Source organism: Tribolium madens, unplaced genomic scaffold (genome assembly GCF_015345945.1).
Source record: "Tribolium madens isolate multiple individuals breed KSU strain unplaced genomic scaffold, Tmad_KSU_1.1 Scaffold_91;HRSCAF=231;Tcas5.2_LG7, whole genome shotgun sequence".
NCBI lineage: Eukaryota > Metazoa > Arthropoda > Insecta > Coleoptera > Tenebrionidae > Tribolium > Tribolium madens.
Genome location: NW_025401063.1, coordinates 16,668,791 through 16,684,724, shown reverse-complemented (window position 1 = coordinate 16,684,724; position 15,934 = coordinate 16,668,791). Strand labels below are relative to the sequence as shown.

General features: G+C 32.1%; 1 protein-coding gene and 1 long non-coding RNA gene across 12 annotated transcripts in view; one reads left to right on the top strand and one right to left on the bottom strand.

Annotated features, from left to right (window-relative positions):
• The window catches only part of LOC123011632 (bromodomain adjacent to zinc finger domain protein 2B-like), a 70,080-nt gene that overhangs the window by 13,035 nt on the left and 41,111 nt on the right, over positions 1-15,934 (bottom strand). For 6 of the 11 annotated variants that reach the window (XM_044409167.1, XM_044409171.1, XM_044409170.1 and 3 more), the window contains 8 exons: positions 15,658-15,871; positions 15,367-15,607; positions 11,950-12,264; positions 11,590-11,895; positions 11,413-11,531; positions 11,203-11,357; positions 2,921-3,119; positions 2,539-2,766 (listed from right to left, as the gene is read on the bottom strand). In XM_044409167.1, the coding sequence (XP_044265102.1) occupies positions 2,539-2,766; positions 2,921-3,119; positions 11,203-11,357; positions 11,413-11,531; positions 11,590-11,895; positions 11,950-12,264; positions 15,367-15,607; positions 15,658-15,871 (1,777 nt within the window). The remainder of the gene's footprint in view (positions 1-2,538; positions 2,767-2,920; positions 3,120-11,202; positions 11,358-11,412; positions 11,532-11,589; positions 11,896-11,949; positions 12,265-15,366; positions 15,608-15,657; positions 15,872-15,934) is intronic. The other 5 variants (XM_044409173.1, XM_044409178.1, XM_044409174.1 and 2 more) reach the window with 1 other exon arrangement.
• LOC123011636 lies at positions 7,603-8,053 on the top strand. The gene is made up of 2 exons (XR_006413160.1): positions 7,603-7,785; positions 7,834-8,053. It is a non-coding gene; the product is annotated as an uncharacterized LOC123011636 (long non-coding RNA).

The window sequence follows — 15,934 nt, the reverse complement described above, 5'->3', positions numbered from 1 at the left end:
ATGTTTTTGATGATTAAAAAAAAATCAAATCAGTTAAATAATCATGCGCCTAAGCATTATGTTGATTACCATGCATATGACGTAAAAAATCTGGTGAAGGCATAGTCTTTGGGGGAGATTGGAAATGGTAAATGCAATGATGATATCGACGTAAAGCTTCAAAAATGTACACCCGGGGAAAAAAATATTCACCAGTCTAATTTTGTACTCGAGCTGTGCTTTGTCGCAATAGCGTTTCATACTAACTAGTTAGAGAGCAGGTAATATATAAAAAACCTTTATTTAGGACCCGAAAAATGTCTTTTTGTGTAAATTACTTCAATGAGCATAGATTATAACGTAGACATTAAATTGTGATTATAATAATCAAGCTTGCTCAAATTATCAAATTACAAATACATAAATTTATTTCAGAAATGTATTTTACAAGTATACAGTCTGTCCCCGAAATAAGTTTACAAGAGGAAAAAAAAATGTACCTTTGATTTTACGCCAAAACTACAAAAAAAAAACATTTTTAGTTTGTCTTGACTTTTAAGGTTCTTTATCTACAGCTTTCAAAAATCAAGATTTTAGGACTAGTTTTAAATGCCAGAATTTTTTAATAAACTGTAAATTTTGCCAATTTCTATCAAGTTATTTCTTTATAATCAAAATTCTGAACTTAATAATACATTTTATAATAGCCAGTCACAAGGAAACAAATTTTTACCTTTGATTTTACGCCAAAAAAGCAAAGGAAATACTTTTTTTTTTTCTATAGCAGAACTATTTCTTTAAAAACTCTTTTGAGTAGATAAAGTAACACTTTAACAGCAAGTCTTGTTTTTGCTTTATCTGAAACGAGCAAATCTTTAATTAAAATTTCATTATTCTGACTTAGTGGAAAGAAAAGTTATTTTTTTTTACATTTAGACTTGTAATAATAATCTTTCTTTGCTTTTCAAGTCCCACATTGGCAATTTTTTTTTGACCACGATGTCACTTTGACAATTAATTAATTGAATAATGATTGTTTTTGTTAAAAATAACTGTTTTTTTAGAAGCTGTTTTTTTGACTTGCCATTTATTAAAATTATATTTTTTTTCAAACAATTTTATTATTTAACTTGCGTTAACTCATCTGTCAAAGCGACATCGGTGTCAAAAAAATAAAACGCCAATGTGATGTGATTTAAAACGCAGAGAAAAAATTACACTAGTTTACACTATTCTTATACCTTAGCTGAAAGTTAATTTCTTATAGATTTTGAGGCACTGAGTTAAAAAAAAAACTATCTAAAAAAGTCCACCACGTTACGTTTAAGAAATATGTAATTAACAAAAATACAAAAACCGCCAAAAAACATATTAAAAGTGAATTATTTTACTTGGTTTTATTATACTTTTGGATCAGTTTTCTTTATACAATCCAACAGTAATCCACTAACATATTTTCATCCCAAAAACCTTCGTGTCAGTCTTTGAAAACCCTTCAGATCTTGATGAAAACGCTCGTCTTGTTTGTCACTTATACTCCCTAAAATTTTAGAAAAGAAGTCCAAATGCGAGTGAAATGTTTTTAAGACCTATTTAGACCCATACAGTAATAATTTTGCAATAATTCAGCAACAATTTGAATTCAAGTAAATTTTAAATCGGAGGCATTTGTGCAGAAAGTAGGAAAATTATCGTCTATAACCAAAAAAGTGTGACATGACAGAAAAATTTAACAATTATTTTTGTTTAATTAAAGGTAAGTTAACATAAAAATAATAATTCGATTAAAGGTTGTATTGTTTGTAGACTATAGTGTTATTAGTTATTACAAGCTCAAAATCAAGAGAAAAATTAAATTTTCTTTCCACTGAGTGATAATAATGAACTTTTAAAATTACAGACTTACTGGTTTCAGGTGAAGCAAAAAATGTTTTTTTTTTGCAGTGTTAGCGGAAAATAAAAAAATCCGGGGACATACTGTATAATATTAGTTATTATTATTATTATGACATTAAATTTACCACTTTAGGATTTTGCTTTGTTTAGAAGTAATAAAAATAAATATAAAAAACGGAAGAAACTAGCTATTTGTTAATAAAATGAAAAGTAAATCACAAAAATTTTGTTAAGGTAATGAAATACATGGGCATGGATTTTTTTCTCTAAAATTTGCTTAGTGTCATTTTGCATATTATTATAATCTATACTCATTGAAGAAATTTTCAGAAAAAGACCATTTTGAAGAAACATGTGTCCCCGAGTCCCTAAATAAGGGCCTTTCGACATATTACCTGCTCCCCAACTAGTTAGTCGGAAACACTATTGCAACAAAGCGCACTAGTGAGAGCAGAAAGTTAAACTGGTGAATAGTTTTTTCCCCGGGTGTACTGATAGATAAAAATAATGGTTATAGCGATTGTTAGGACTAAAACTGAGATGTCAAATGTAATCAAATGTCTACAAAAATCTGTCGTAGTTGTGCCAAGCACTTGTTAGTCGTTGGTAACACCTGACACCTAAACATTCGTTCGTTTTCCGTTTGTAATTTTACAGACATACCATCGCAATATCAGGAATGAACAAATCGTTATTATTGGGACTGTGACTGCGTCCCAAATTTTCAGAGCTATAGGCGTTTATTATATTATCACGATTCTTCCATATCGTCGCTACAGTCGAACTAGCCAAACCGAGCTCTCGAGACACGTCCGATTTCGTTTTTCCACCTTCGATTTCCGATATTATCTGTATTTTCTGTTCGAGCGTGAACGCTAGCCGTTTTCGACCCTTTTTGACAAAAAAATACTATACCTTCACAATAAAAATCAACAAAAAAAAACAACACAACTATTTCAAATTAAACAAGTTAACAATGACAGTAGCCTGTTACCTTCACACATTGACTTTGTGAAAAGTTTTTAATTCGAAAACATTATCGTACCTCCAAGAGTTGTTGAGATCGGGCTTCGCGGTCTCTACGAGCTGCTTCTTGACGTTCTGACCTTTCAATTTCTTTCGCTAGACGTGCTTGCTCGCGGTCCATCCTCGCTGCTGCACGAGCTGCTTGCTGCTTTCGAGCCATTTCTATTCGCTGCTCCACGGGAAGACTTGTCCTCATGGCTGACTTCAGTTCTTCTAGTCTATAAAAATTAAAATAGTTTGCAATAGTTTGCATTATTGACTACAGCCCATGGTGTAAGATATTTAGGTGATGTAGCGAGCACATGCACTGCATTGGCTGAAGTGTGGCCGAATTGGTCACGCGATTTTTTGACAAGAATGACATAACTATCGGCCAAAAGTAAAGAAACATTTGCGAATATTAAATATTTCATTGTAGGTGTATTTGATTTTTATATAATTTATTACAAGTAATTTGTTGGGTTATTCTTAAATATATTTTACAGAATTTAGTAAGAATTAAACAGTTGTTGTTGAATGAAAAATTTATTTTATTTTTTCAAGGGACAAAAGTGAAGAAACAMTAAATTTATAATTACATATAAATGTTACAGTTTAATAATGGGTTGCAAATCCTTTATGTTTAATTACCTCAGCGCATCTTTTCGGCATGGAATCGGTTAACTTATTAATATATTCTAAGCTTAGGTCTTTCCACGTTATTTTTACGGCTTCGATTAATTCTTGTTTTGAATTGAAACCTCGACTGTTTTCTTCTCTTAATTGACGATCAATATGGTCCCAAAGATTCTCAATAGGATTGAGATCGGGACTCTGAGCAGGCCATTGCATTACAGGTATTTGTTCCTTTAAAATCCAATCTTTTGCAACTTTGGCTGTATGTTTGGGGTCATTATCGTGTTGAAAAGTCCATCTCAGCGGCATATTATCTTCATCAAAAGGAAGCATTTCTTCTCTTAAAATACGGAGATAAAGAAATCTGTCCATTATTCCATCAATAACGTGGAGTGGTCCTACTCTGTGTCCGGAAAAAACAACCCCAAAACATAGCACCACCATGTTTCAAAGTCCCTTTTGTGTATTTAGGATTAAATCTTTCCTGTTTTGGTCGTCTTACCCACTGAATTCCGTCTGAGCTATGCAGATTAAACTTTCTTCATTCATCGGAAAATAACACATTTTTCCATTGAGTAGGTGACCAATTTAAATGCTCTCTAGCAAATTCCAATCTGCGCTGTCTATTTTTGGCAGAAATAAACGGTGTCTTTGCTGGTTTTCGCCCGTAGAGTCCAAATTCATTCAGTCTTCGTCGAATGGACCTCATTTGGACCCACATTTGGAATTTGTTCTCTTATTTTTACAGCAGATAAAAATGGATTATTTTGAGAAAGTCTTTTAATTTGTTTATCAGTCACTTTATCCGTTTTACGCGGTCTTCCACTTTTTGGAGCACTTACTAAAGTTTTTCTTTTTTCAAATAACGCAATTGTTTTCGATACAATACAGCGATTTAAGTTCAATTGCCTGGCAATGTCAATTTGTTTGTCACCCGCCTCAAATTTGTCTAAAGTAGATTTCATTTAAATTGGCATAATAGGTGGCTATGGAATTTCGTATTTAAGTTTGTAGCCTTGCACATGTTCCTGTTATAACAGCTGATGGGGTTTTTGTTTTTCTTTGATCACTTACCTACATAGTTTATTGAACTGACATGACTGACATTTGTATTCGTTTTTTCAGTGTTTTCGTTGTTTGTTCGTTATTCCCACTACTTTTTCAAATTTTAATTAAAACTAGTTCTCTTCAGATTTAAAGTACTCGCTAAGGTATGTTTGAAAACATAATGAACTTCTTTTTGTTATTCCTGTTTTAGGAATTTTAGGTTAATGGAATCAACTATACCAATTTGAATTAAGCCAAATTACTTTATCCTGGGCAAAACACGATTTTTCAGGCTGCAGTACGCGAAGCTCCATTTTGTACAGATTTCTTTTTTCCCCTCCGATCGCAACAACTTTACCATTGTTTAAAAATTCAAAATTTTGTCCTACATTTTTAATGACAAAATCCAAACCCCTTTCAGATGCAACTTACACGGAAAACAAATTGTGTTTCATCTCCGGTGTGAATAAAACGTCTTTTAAAATTTCTGGAAGCCACTTATTATCAACGAAGTCTGTATTTTCTACAAAGCAAATAGTGTATGTTTTTAGTGTTAAAACTACACCTACAAAGGGATGAAACAGAATGTTAAACTTTTTATCGAAAAAACTCTCTCTGAAAACTTCTGAAAAAGGGTTCTTTAAAAATAAAATTTTAACTATCTTAACCTCACTTTTTATAGTGACAAATTTAGTTCCTTAATATGTAAAGCCTTTTTCACATTTAAAGCGCGGTTTACACAATCGTGGCCTACTGTTATGCCAATTTCAATGAAATGGATTATATAATTAGTTTTCTCAAGTCTTGAGACAGTTGTTTACCTTTAGGCATAATTACAACTCTTTAAAGAACAATTTTTGTAGGAACTGTTTTGCACCGACGTTGTAATTAACTTTACAATAGGTAAAATGAAAATGTTTCTTTACTTTTGTCCTTAGCAAAATAGTAAAAAGTTCACTGTATATAGAAACATCCAACTTGACCAAAAAGCTTATAAAAAATGATCTTAAGTAGAAGTAAGTCTAGTGAACATAAATCGTTTTCGTTCTCATATTTATATGAAAAATAAATAAAAAAATCAATTGTTTCTTTACTTTTGGTCGGCACTGTATGCGGGCCATACGCAGGGGCGGACTGGCTAGGGGTGCCACAGCACCCCGGGCCCTCGAGTCTTACGGGCCTCCAATTATGGTAGGCTTATTATGTCAAAAGCTCATTGAAATAATATCAATAATTTTAAATTTGGAAATAAACTTTCTACAACGCATAGAGCTAATCCATGAAGTGCTGAACTGCGATTTTCGCAAAAGTTTGTTTAGTTTGAAGGAATTAAAAAATGCCATCATAACAAATAAAACTATAATTTCTATAATTTCAATGATTTTAGCCCAATTTTGTTTATAAGGTCTTACACGCATGTAAGAAAAATTCCGCGTGGATTTATACAAGTGATTCAAAAATTTGTGTCATAATTTTAATCACGAATACTCCTCTACAAATGAGCATAGATAGCACAGTATTTATTAATCTAACTCATCAAGCAACAGAAAAATTACAGCTTTTATAATCATCAAGAAACAAACAAATGTTTAAACTCAAATAACTCAAGAAAGGTACATTTTGGCGATATGAAACTACCTTTTTTATAAAAAAAATTATTGGGCTATATCAAAAACAGAAATTAATAAGCCGAAAAAAAGATATGATCCCAAAACTGGGAAGACCCATTGCGAGATTGTCTTTTTGTCCTTTAACATGCAGAATTTAATAATAATCGGATAAACGGTAACAAAATTATTTCCAAAAAATCATTTTTTTATACCGATTTTTGGAAAGTTGTAATTTTTCTATTTTTTAAGGTGGGTCAATAAATTACTGTACTATCTATTCTCAATTGCAGAGGGGTATTCGTAATTAAAATTATGCCACACATTTTTTAATCAACCGATATAAAATATCGTTTTTAATTTAATATTAATTTATTTTTTTTAATTATTAGTGGGCATAAATAATAGAAAAATCTAAACATAAGTATAAATTTGGTGCACAGAAACGAAAAGAAAAACAAAAATTACAATTACAAGCAGCCTCTGAAGACGTTCATCTAAAAACTTCAGCAATTTTATATTGTTTATATATTTTGAAATGGGAAGAAAATGTTGTGTGCCCAATTTTAAAAGTGCTAAAAATAATGAAAATAATGAAAATGTTGCCTAATCGTATAATTCCAAAAAGACTGTATCTTCACTGTAAAGGATCATGTGTGTAAAAAAACATTCTAAAGCAAAACATACAGGGCTTTCATTTCAAAAGGATCCAGTCTCAATAACTTTTGACATTGAGTAAATATATTTTCAAGCAAAAACAAGTCGATTAGGATCTCGAGGGGGAAGTTGAAAACCAACATTAGTTACATTTTAACTTTCATCCCCTAGTCGCTAGCCACCCCTACTTTGAAATTTTAAATGGCACCCCCTACTTTTTGAAACATTTTCAGAAAGGGAATACAGAGCGTATCTAACTGTCAAAGAAAATTTTTTTTTGTAATTCGTTTTTCAGTTAGGGGTGGTTTTATTTTTGAAATTTTCAGTCCTAGTAGCTTTGATTGAACTCAATTTCATTTAAATAAAAAATATGTCGATTTGGATTGCGATGGGATAATTCAAAACCAACATTAAATACGTTTTAAGTTTCATCCCCTAGTCACTAACCACCCTTACTTTAAAATTTTAAAGAGACACTCCAACTTTTTGAAACATTTTTGGAAGGAGTGGAAAAAAGCTTATCTAATTGTAAATGAAAAAAAATATTTAGTCGATTCGTTTTTGAGTTAGGGGTAGTTTTATTTTAAAAATTTCTATCAGTCCTAGTAGCTTTTAACTTTGATTTAGATTATGTGTCACCCAAGATGTCTATAAGATATGGTGTAATAACTCGCCGCCATTTTGTAATCAAATTTGGGCGTAAATTGGGAAATTCTTTTAAAATATAATAGATGACGCTACTGTAGGCGAGGGACTGTCAGTTTGAAGTTTTTCTTTGACAGGTTCCAAATTCAAAATTGAAGTACTCTTTGTCTACGGATACCGAAAGAATAAAGTATGTAATTCTCCTTATCTTTGTCCAAATCATAGAACAATTCAAATTTGAAAACTCTTAAATTACTTTGAATTACTTATATTAAATATGGTAGAAGAAAACTAGATATCAAATGACGGAGAGGTAATGTTAACACGGTACGGTAATTTTATAATGTTTTGGTCTTTTTAGTTGAACATCAGATGTGATTGCTTTCTATAAGGTCCTCTAACCTCTACCGCCCCCTAGACCGGCGCAAAATACTATTACTACATGTTTATTGTAGAACTGTGAGGATAGGACGAAAACCGACTTTAGGGATCGAGTAATGCCAGTGGAATTTCTATACAAAAAAGGATTTTATATGCATGTTTTCATGTTTTATTTTGATAATAAATTTATTGAGTGTTGATCTGGACTGTCTTCACAACCCCTTATTGTGAGACTAATCTTGGCACTAAATGCAGTTTCCACCTTCCTTTTAAGCTGTTCTGTTTTACGAAATAATTCCCAATCCAAAGCAACCATTACGTGAGTCATTTTCACTGCAAAATTTAGCATTTCTATTCCCAAAAATATTCTTCCATAAACATAGATTTCCCAAATCTGGGAAAAATTCATGAGTACCTGGACCTACGAAGTTACTTGATACCCCAAATGGATTCAATAAATAAACATTTTTCAACTTATTTTCTTACAAATGGAACCTTTTTTATTTATTTCACTTTGTTTAAAATGTTGACAGGATTGTCAACGTAACTGACAGTCCTTCGCCTACCGTGGCGCCATCTGCCCGAATTAATTTTAACACTTTACTTACTCCTGATTTTGACCGCGTTTTTATAGGTATAAGTTAATGTACCATAGCTTCAATGTATCTTGGTGTCACCTAATACATTTTATTAAGAAGGCGGTGGTGTCAACAATTCAGCGAAAATTTACCATTTGATAGTTCAGTTAATTAAAAAATTACTTTTATTCAAATTAAATTGCGTTGAATCAAAGGCTACTAGGACTCAAAATTTCAAAAATTAAACCACCCTTAACTAAAAAACGAATCGACAAAAATTTTTTTTCTTTGGCAGTTAGATACGCTCATTTATTCCCTTTCTGAAAATGTTTCAAAAAGTAGGGGGTGCCATTTAAAATTCTAAAGTAGGGGTGGCTAGCGATGAAACTTAAAATGTAACTAGTGTTGGTTTTCAACTTCCCCCTCGAGATCCTAATCGACCTGTTTTTGCTTGAAAATCCATTTACTCAATGTCAAAAGTTATTGAGACTGGATCCTTTTGAAATGAAAGCCCTGTATAATTCGTGAAATAAAAACTGGCTGTTATGCGGTAAATCTAAAGAAAATTAATTAAAATTGTAGACACCATAAAACATATTTTTTTTAGATTGAAACAACATATCCAGATTTTATCAAATTTTATCTCAAAAAGCCAAAATTAGAAGAAGAAGCAGTACTAACTATACTACTAACTAACAATACTAACAGATTGTCCAGGAAATTTGAACCACAAGTTAAACGAAGTAGAAAAAAAAAATAATTGAAAAAGCAACTCTAAATTTAGATTTGTCCGATTGCTGTTTTTAATAATTATCAATAATAGTTATTTATTATACAGGGTGTGCCAAAACTCGCGCCCCAGAGAAAAAATTCAAGTAACATAAGATACCAGGAACATGAAAAAATGCCAAATTGATTCAAATTTTATTCTAAAATTATTGACAATTTACCATGCACTCGGGATATTACTGTTGAATTATAAAAATTCGTTCCTTTCAGGTTGTATCGATAGATTTTTCTTAAATTAACACAAAAATATCGTTAATTTTACATAATTTATTGGAATCGATCCAAAACATTGTAAAATTAAGTCTAGTCTCAATTTCCTCTTTGAAAGTCTGAGTCTGAGAGAATAGAAATGTACAATATTTCTAATTGAAACATATTAAATACAAAATTTTAAAAAGTTGGATTTGTTAAACAAATTCTAAAGTCCAAATTTTGGCTAATGGCATGGTTTTATAGTGGGAATTATAAATTTTGTTAACATTTTTTAACTTATTCCAAGTTAAAAATTTCAAAAATTACAATAAATTGAAATTAAATTTGAAAGTAAGCCAAAAGTTCGAATTTATAGGAGTTTAAAAGAATTTTCAAGTTATAGGAGTATACAGGGTAACATTTTTTTCATGTTCCTGGTATCTTACCTTATATGGCATTTTTCTCTGGGGCGCGAGTTCTGGCTCACCCTGTATAAGACGATAAAGAAATTGTTTATCTACGAGTGACGAAGTCATGAATGGACTTTTTCACAAATAGATAAACAATCCTTATCGACGTGTATATTTCGTTTTATTTTGTACTCACCTACCAGAATTTCTTGAATATAAACGGTAGATAAAAATTACTTTATTTCACTAGACGATAAAAGACTACTTTATCTACTGAAATTAGTTGAAAAAAGCACTCTTTAACATTGAGTACAAAATAAGTAATAATAATTTGCTTGTTTATTTTAGTAGAGGAATCAAATAGGTATAGGTGAACTGAATAATTGAAAAAATGTGAAATAAGAATAAAGATTAATTATTATTACCTTCTATTTATTTATTTACCTTCTAGTCTGTGGTCTTTACACTTAATTCCGAATGGTGATATTTAAGGTGATTTCAATAATTATAAAATAAAATTTTTTTTTTACTTAGTTTCAGTTTCATGATCGAACTAAAGAGACTTTAAAGTTAATGTTGCTTTAGAATGTGAAATTTGCTCAAGGAGTCCGTAGTAATTAGCACATTCTAAACAACATTTAATTTAATGCTCCTTTAAATTCGATTATGCAACTGGCCCTTAGAATATTATGCTCCTACGAAATATGAAGGTATTTATGCTCTTGAAAAATCTTTGTCCTCGATAATCCTTCATAAAATTACCTTATTTATTTTTAATTAAGTATTAATTTATTAATTATTTAATATACCTACTAATTTACTAATTATTTAATATAATAACTGTTTTCAGTAAAATTCAATATGTATTTGTTTTACGTTTCGCAACAGAAACACATGTAAAAAAAATAAGTTCAAGCAAAGCTTTATCATCCACCGTTTTCCTCTTGTACAGCAATAAAAAATTTCTGCTCTAAAGTGAACATTATTTCACTCAAACTTGTCAAAGTTTCCGCTGACATTTGATGTCAAAAATCAGGATTGCCATCTGAAGGACTTTAACCACCGTATCTAATTTTTTATTTTTTTTGATCGCACGGTATTACGCCGGTTTGGCCACACGTTTGCAGCGCTCGCTTCATCACCTAAATATCTTACAACATGCTGCAGCCATAAAACATAACTTGTAAATTTAATTATCCAACTACAATGTGTATTTGAGAGTTTTTTAATTTACATTGAATTTTAAGCAGCAATTCTAGTTAGTAGCGTATAATTTCACAAACAGAACAAAGCTAACTGTTTAGTCTATTTTCATTTATGACTTCACTGCATCTGAGTTATCTGTTTAATTATTTATGCAACAAACATGAGGCAAATTACCTTCTGTTGACGTCCTCTTCAGTGAGATGGATGTATTCTCCTGCTTCCGCTGCCATTTCCGGTGGGACCGGCTGGAGGTAGTCTCCCAAGATGACCCGACAACTGAAGGTGAAGTTTTCCTTGGTGAACTCTGTGCTCTTCTGATACTCCAAATACTAGAAAATGCACATAAGCAAATCGGAAATTAACTCTACTTGATGATTTATTTACCTGCGTGACATCTGACATTTGTTTGAATTTATTTGCAGAATCAGGTGCAACGTAGGTGACGTCGCCCTTGATGCCGCCGCTCTTCGTCAGTCCTCGGATGACCGTCTCCCGCTTCCACCCTATATTTAAAAATATGTTGTAAAATACAATTTCTAGAATCGTTTCTAGTGATTTTACCTTTCTCCAGGGGCACTCTTAAGGCTCGTTCGTCGTACTGTTTTTGTTTCTTCGTGGCGACTTCGATCTCCATTTCTGAATCTGTGTGATTAGAATCAGTAAGGTTATCAGAATCAGTTGAGGCATCAACAGTACTAGAATCACTTAAAGTACCCCTGAATTTTTCCTGCAAAAATTTATTTAAAGCTTTTTCGTCACCACCTGCTTCAGAAATATACTGCTGTGCAGCCAATATATTCGACTTCAATAGATTCATCTGTTGATTCATTGAAGCATTCGGATCCAAAATAGGCATAGGTTTGATACCTAAAAAGCCACCTAAATCATCTACGAACCCAAACACCACAAGGGTGTACTAACCTAATGCCCTACTTTGTGCTAAAAGTGATGCTACAGTATTCTTTTTTGGTTTACTGACGCCCCGACCGAGATTTCTCGGCCGGCCTTCTTTGTGATTGCTTATGGAAGGAACTGTGGTGCAGGCGGTGGTGGGAGCGGTAGTGGTACAAGTAGACGATGTCGAACTGCCGCCGTCCGAGCCTTCATTACGACTAGGTGGTCTCGGAGAATCGGCGGTGGCGAAAAGTTGCGCCAAGGAAGCGCTAGGGGCACCCGGAGGCATCTGCCCACCGGAGGGAACTACACGTCGGGGCTTCGGACCCGGCTTGCGACGAGCTAATCAAACCACAAAAATTATTCAAACACACTAACACCAAATTTTCATAATTATTTGAAAGAAATAAACTGAGAAAACAAGAATAAGAATTATTTGATTAAAATAAGTCTCAGATTAGTAAGTAGCATGCACTTTTTTAACTTTTTACGTACACTTTCCTTATAAAGAGAAAAAACGTCATGTAAGGTAAGATACCAGGAACATGGAAAAAATCTATAAAAATTTCGAAGTTATGACAGTTTAAATTTTGCACTTTGACTCTATTTATTTCCGTTGGAAAAATAATTTTACAAGTTTTTTTGCTACAAGCTATTGAAAAGAAAAACAAGGAAGCTGTATCCTAAATTGTAACTCAGTTCAATGTTATTTGTGGCTTTTATTGGCAAAATTTTTGTACCTTTACTGAATAATTGTAAAATCAGTATCATTAAATAGACATAAAAAATGTCAAATGTCAAAAAATATTTTTTTTTTGGGGGACTACCCAATAATTCCCTTTCAAAGAGGTGCGCGACTTTCTGCACATCCTGTATAAATTTCTACATCGAGTTGTTTCACCAATTTTGTTTTAGTATTTTTAAACAAAAAAAAAATAGTCACTTAAATATATTTGTTATGTAAGGCTACGAAAGCTCATATCCTCGATAATAAAAATTGCGAATAAAGCTAGGAATTTTCTTGTTTGAAAACCTTTGAAGAAATTCCCTCAACCACAAAACAAGAAATTACTCCTTAGGATTTAGGAATATTTGAGAATAGGTTGCCATAAATTTGGTTAGGTTGGTTTGTAATGACAAACAAAAGATATCGTAACTAGTGTCAAAATTTAGGTTAAGTCTTGATAGTTGACAGCAGGTTGACAGAAAACGTCAACCGTCAACAACAAGGGGTAACCAACCCTAGGCATTCAAAATTACTTCTGAAAATTCTAGTTATAAACAACATGAAAAACGTAATTTTCTTGTTGACAAATCTGTATTTAATATTTTTGCACCAGAAGAGTTTTTTAACAGCAAATATCCACAAAAAGCCAATACGTTGATCAAGAACTTTGATATTTTAATCACTTTCACAAAAAAACATAAGCATTAATTTAAGAAAAACAATCTGTAACTATGGAAACAAACTGTTACCAATTTTCCCACTAAAATTTCGATTTAGCAATTTCAAAAGTTTTCCGAATTTACTTTGTAATTATGTAAAAAAAAGATTTACAAACAAAGAATGAAAACGTAAACAAACAAAGCAAAAAATGAGATATAGTAGATTTCATTGAAATTGGCATAATAGGTGGTTATGGAATTTCGTATTTAAGTTTGTAGCCCTGTCCATGTCCCTGATATAACAGCTGATGGGGTTTTTGTTTTTCTTTGATTATTTACCTACATGGTTTATTAGACTGACATGACTGACATTTGTATTCGTTTTTTTACTCTTTTCGATGCTTGTTCGTTATACCCACTATTTTTTCAAATTATTATTAAAAGTAGTTCTCTTCAGAACCCCAGATTTAAAGTACACGCTAAAATATGTTTGAAAACATAATCCTGTTTTAGGCATTTTAGGTTAATAGAATCAAATATACCTTAGTGGGGGACACGGAAAATTGGACAGATGTGTCATTCAGTTTCTAAACTACACTGGCGGACACGGAATTTTGGACGATTTGTCATTCGACTGTCATAAAAATGTAAAACGGGCCTTAGGCAACTAACCTCACTTTCGGTTTTTATAATTTTTATCCTGATACGAGAAAATTGACAACAAATCAAAATAGTTCATTGAACTTATATAAAAACACGTATTGCTGGCATTATTATTTCGGAAAATTTTCGCCAAATATAAATTTGAACTAAAACTTTCAAATTTTAGTTTCAAATGTTAGTCATAATGACAATAAAGCGTGGCTTACATTGACATTTTTTGAACAGACATAAAATTGATGTGTCAAAATTAATTTGACAGTTTTTTTTAATATCAATCATAATGACAGTAAACGTGCATTTACATTGACATTTATTGAAATGACAAGCAAAGACTGTCCAGGATTCCGTCTTCACAACTGTACCAATTTGAATTAAGCCAAATTACTTTATCCACGACAAAACACGATTTTTCAAGCTTCAGTACGCGAAGCTTCATTTTGTATAAACTTCCTTTTTCCACTTCACAACAACTTTACATTGTTTAATGCGAAACAACTTTACCATTATTTAAAAATTCACAATTTTGTCCTACATTTTTAATGACAAAATCCAAACCCCCTTTGGCTGTACTTGTAATTGTGTTTCATGCCTAGTGTGAATAAAACGTCTTTTAAAATTCCTGGAAGCCACTTATTGTCAATGAAAGTCTGTATTTTCTCCAGAGCAAATAGTGTATGTGTTCGGTATTAAAACTACACCTACAAAGGGATGAAACAAGATGTTAAACTTTTTATAGAAAAAAACTCTCTATGAAAACCTCTGAAAGAGAGTTCTTTAAAAATAAAATTTTAACTATCTTAACCTCACTTTTTTTAGTGTCAAATTTAGTTCCTTAATATGTAAAGCCTTTTTCACATTTAAAGCGCGGTTTATACATTCATGGCCTACTGTTATGCCAATTTCAATGAAATGGATTATACAGTGCGATCAAAAAGTCTTTTTATCAAGTAGGCGTCCTAGTTGAGGACGTATGTTGCATGGCAGTTCGTATGTTATCTAGATGTCAAAAAATTATTTTATAAAAATTTAAACATTGAGCTAATTAAATTGAATTATTCTATGAAACGTCTCAAAACAATCTAAAATAATATTTTGTTGGTGTTTATTCATAAAAATCGTTCACCACGGTTTCCTGTCATAATTTACATAAAAAATATTTTGACATTTCTCATTTGTCATTGTGACATTTTATCTTTCACAGACATACGTTTTAAATTTCTACGCTTGTTTGATAGACAGACTTTTTGATCGCACTGTATGTACAGCTTAGCAAAAAAAAATGATTGCAGTCAAGTGAGTTCTAATGTCAGTTTTGATAACTGTCACTTTAACAGGCAACTTGACAATTTTCAGTCTCGAATTTAATTTTTGACCGAATTGAGGACAAATACTCACATATTCTATCTACTCCAATATTGGCAGACATGTTACAGAGCGAATTCAGCGAGGAACTGGCTGTGGTATTCGTCGAGGTGCTCGGTTTCAATGACAGATTCAATGGAGTATCGCCTGTGCTTTCACTACTGTTGAACGAAGGTACAGAAATCCCCGAAGGACTCCCATTGGTCGCCGGTAATTTAATAACTTCGACTCTATCATTGGCTGAAGACGGTGGCGAACCAACATCTTGCTGATCCTATCAAAAATCATGTTTGATACTATCTAAATCCGATTCAATTAACTTACTGTTAGTTTTGGACGTTTATTGCTACGTTCAATCAACATTCCAGTGCTAGAATGCGATGGATGCACGCTAACCGAGGGTGGGTCTAAGGAAATGGTTTTTTTCCGACCTCGATTCGTCGTTCCTGGTATCTTAGGCCCAACAATGGATGAGGTATATTTAATAATCTCGGTATCGGGAGGTAAACGAACGCCACCAAGAATCGAATTCGGATCACTATAAATAAAACACAACAGTTAGAAGTTACAAAGGGGTGATTTGATGAATCAAGGGTGGACG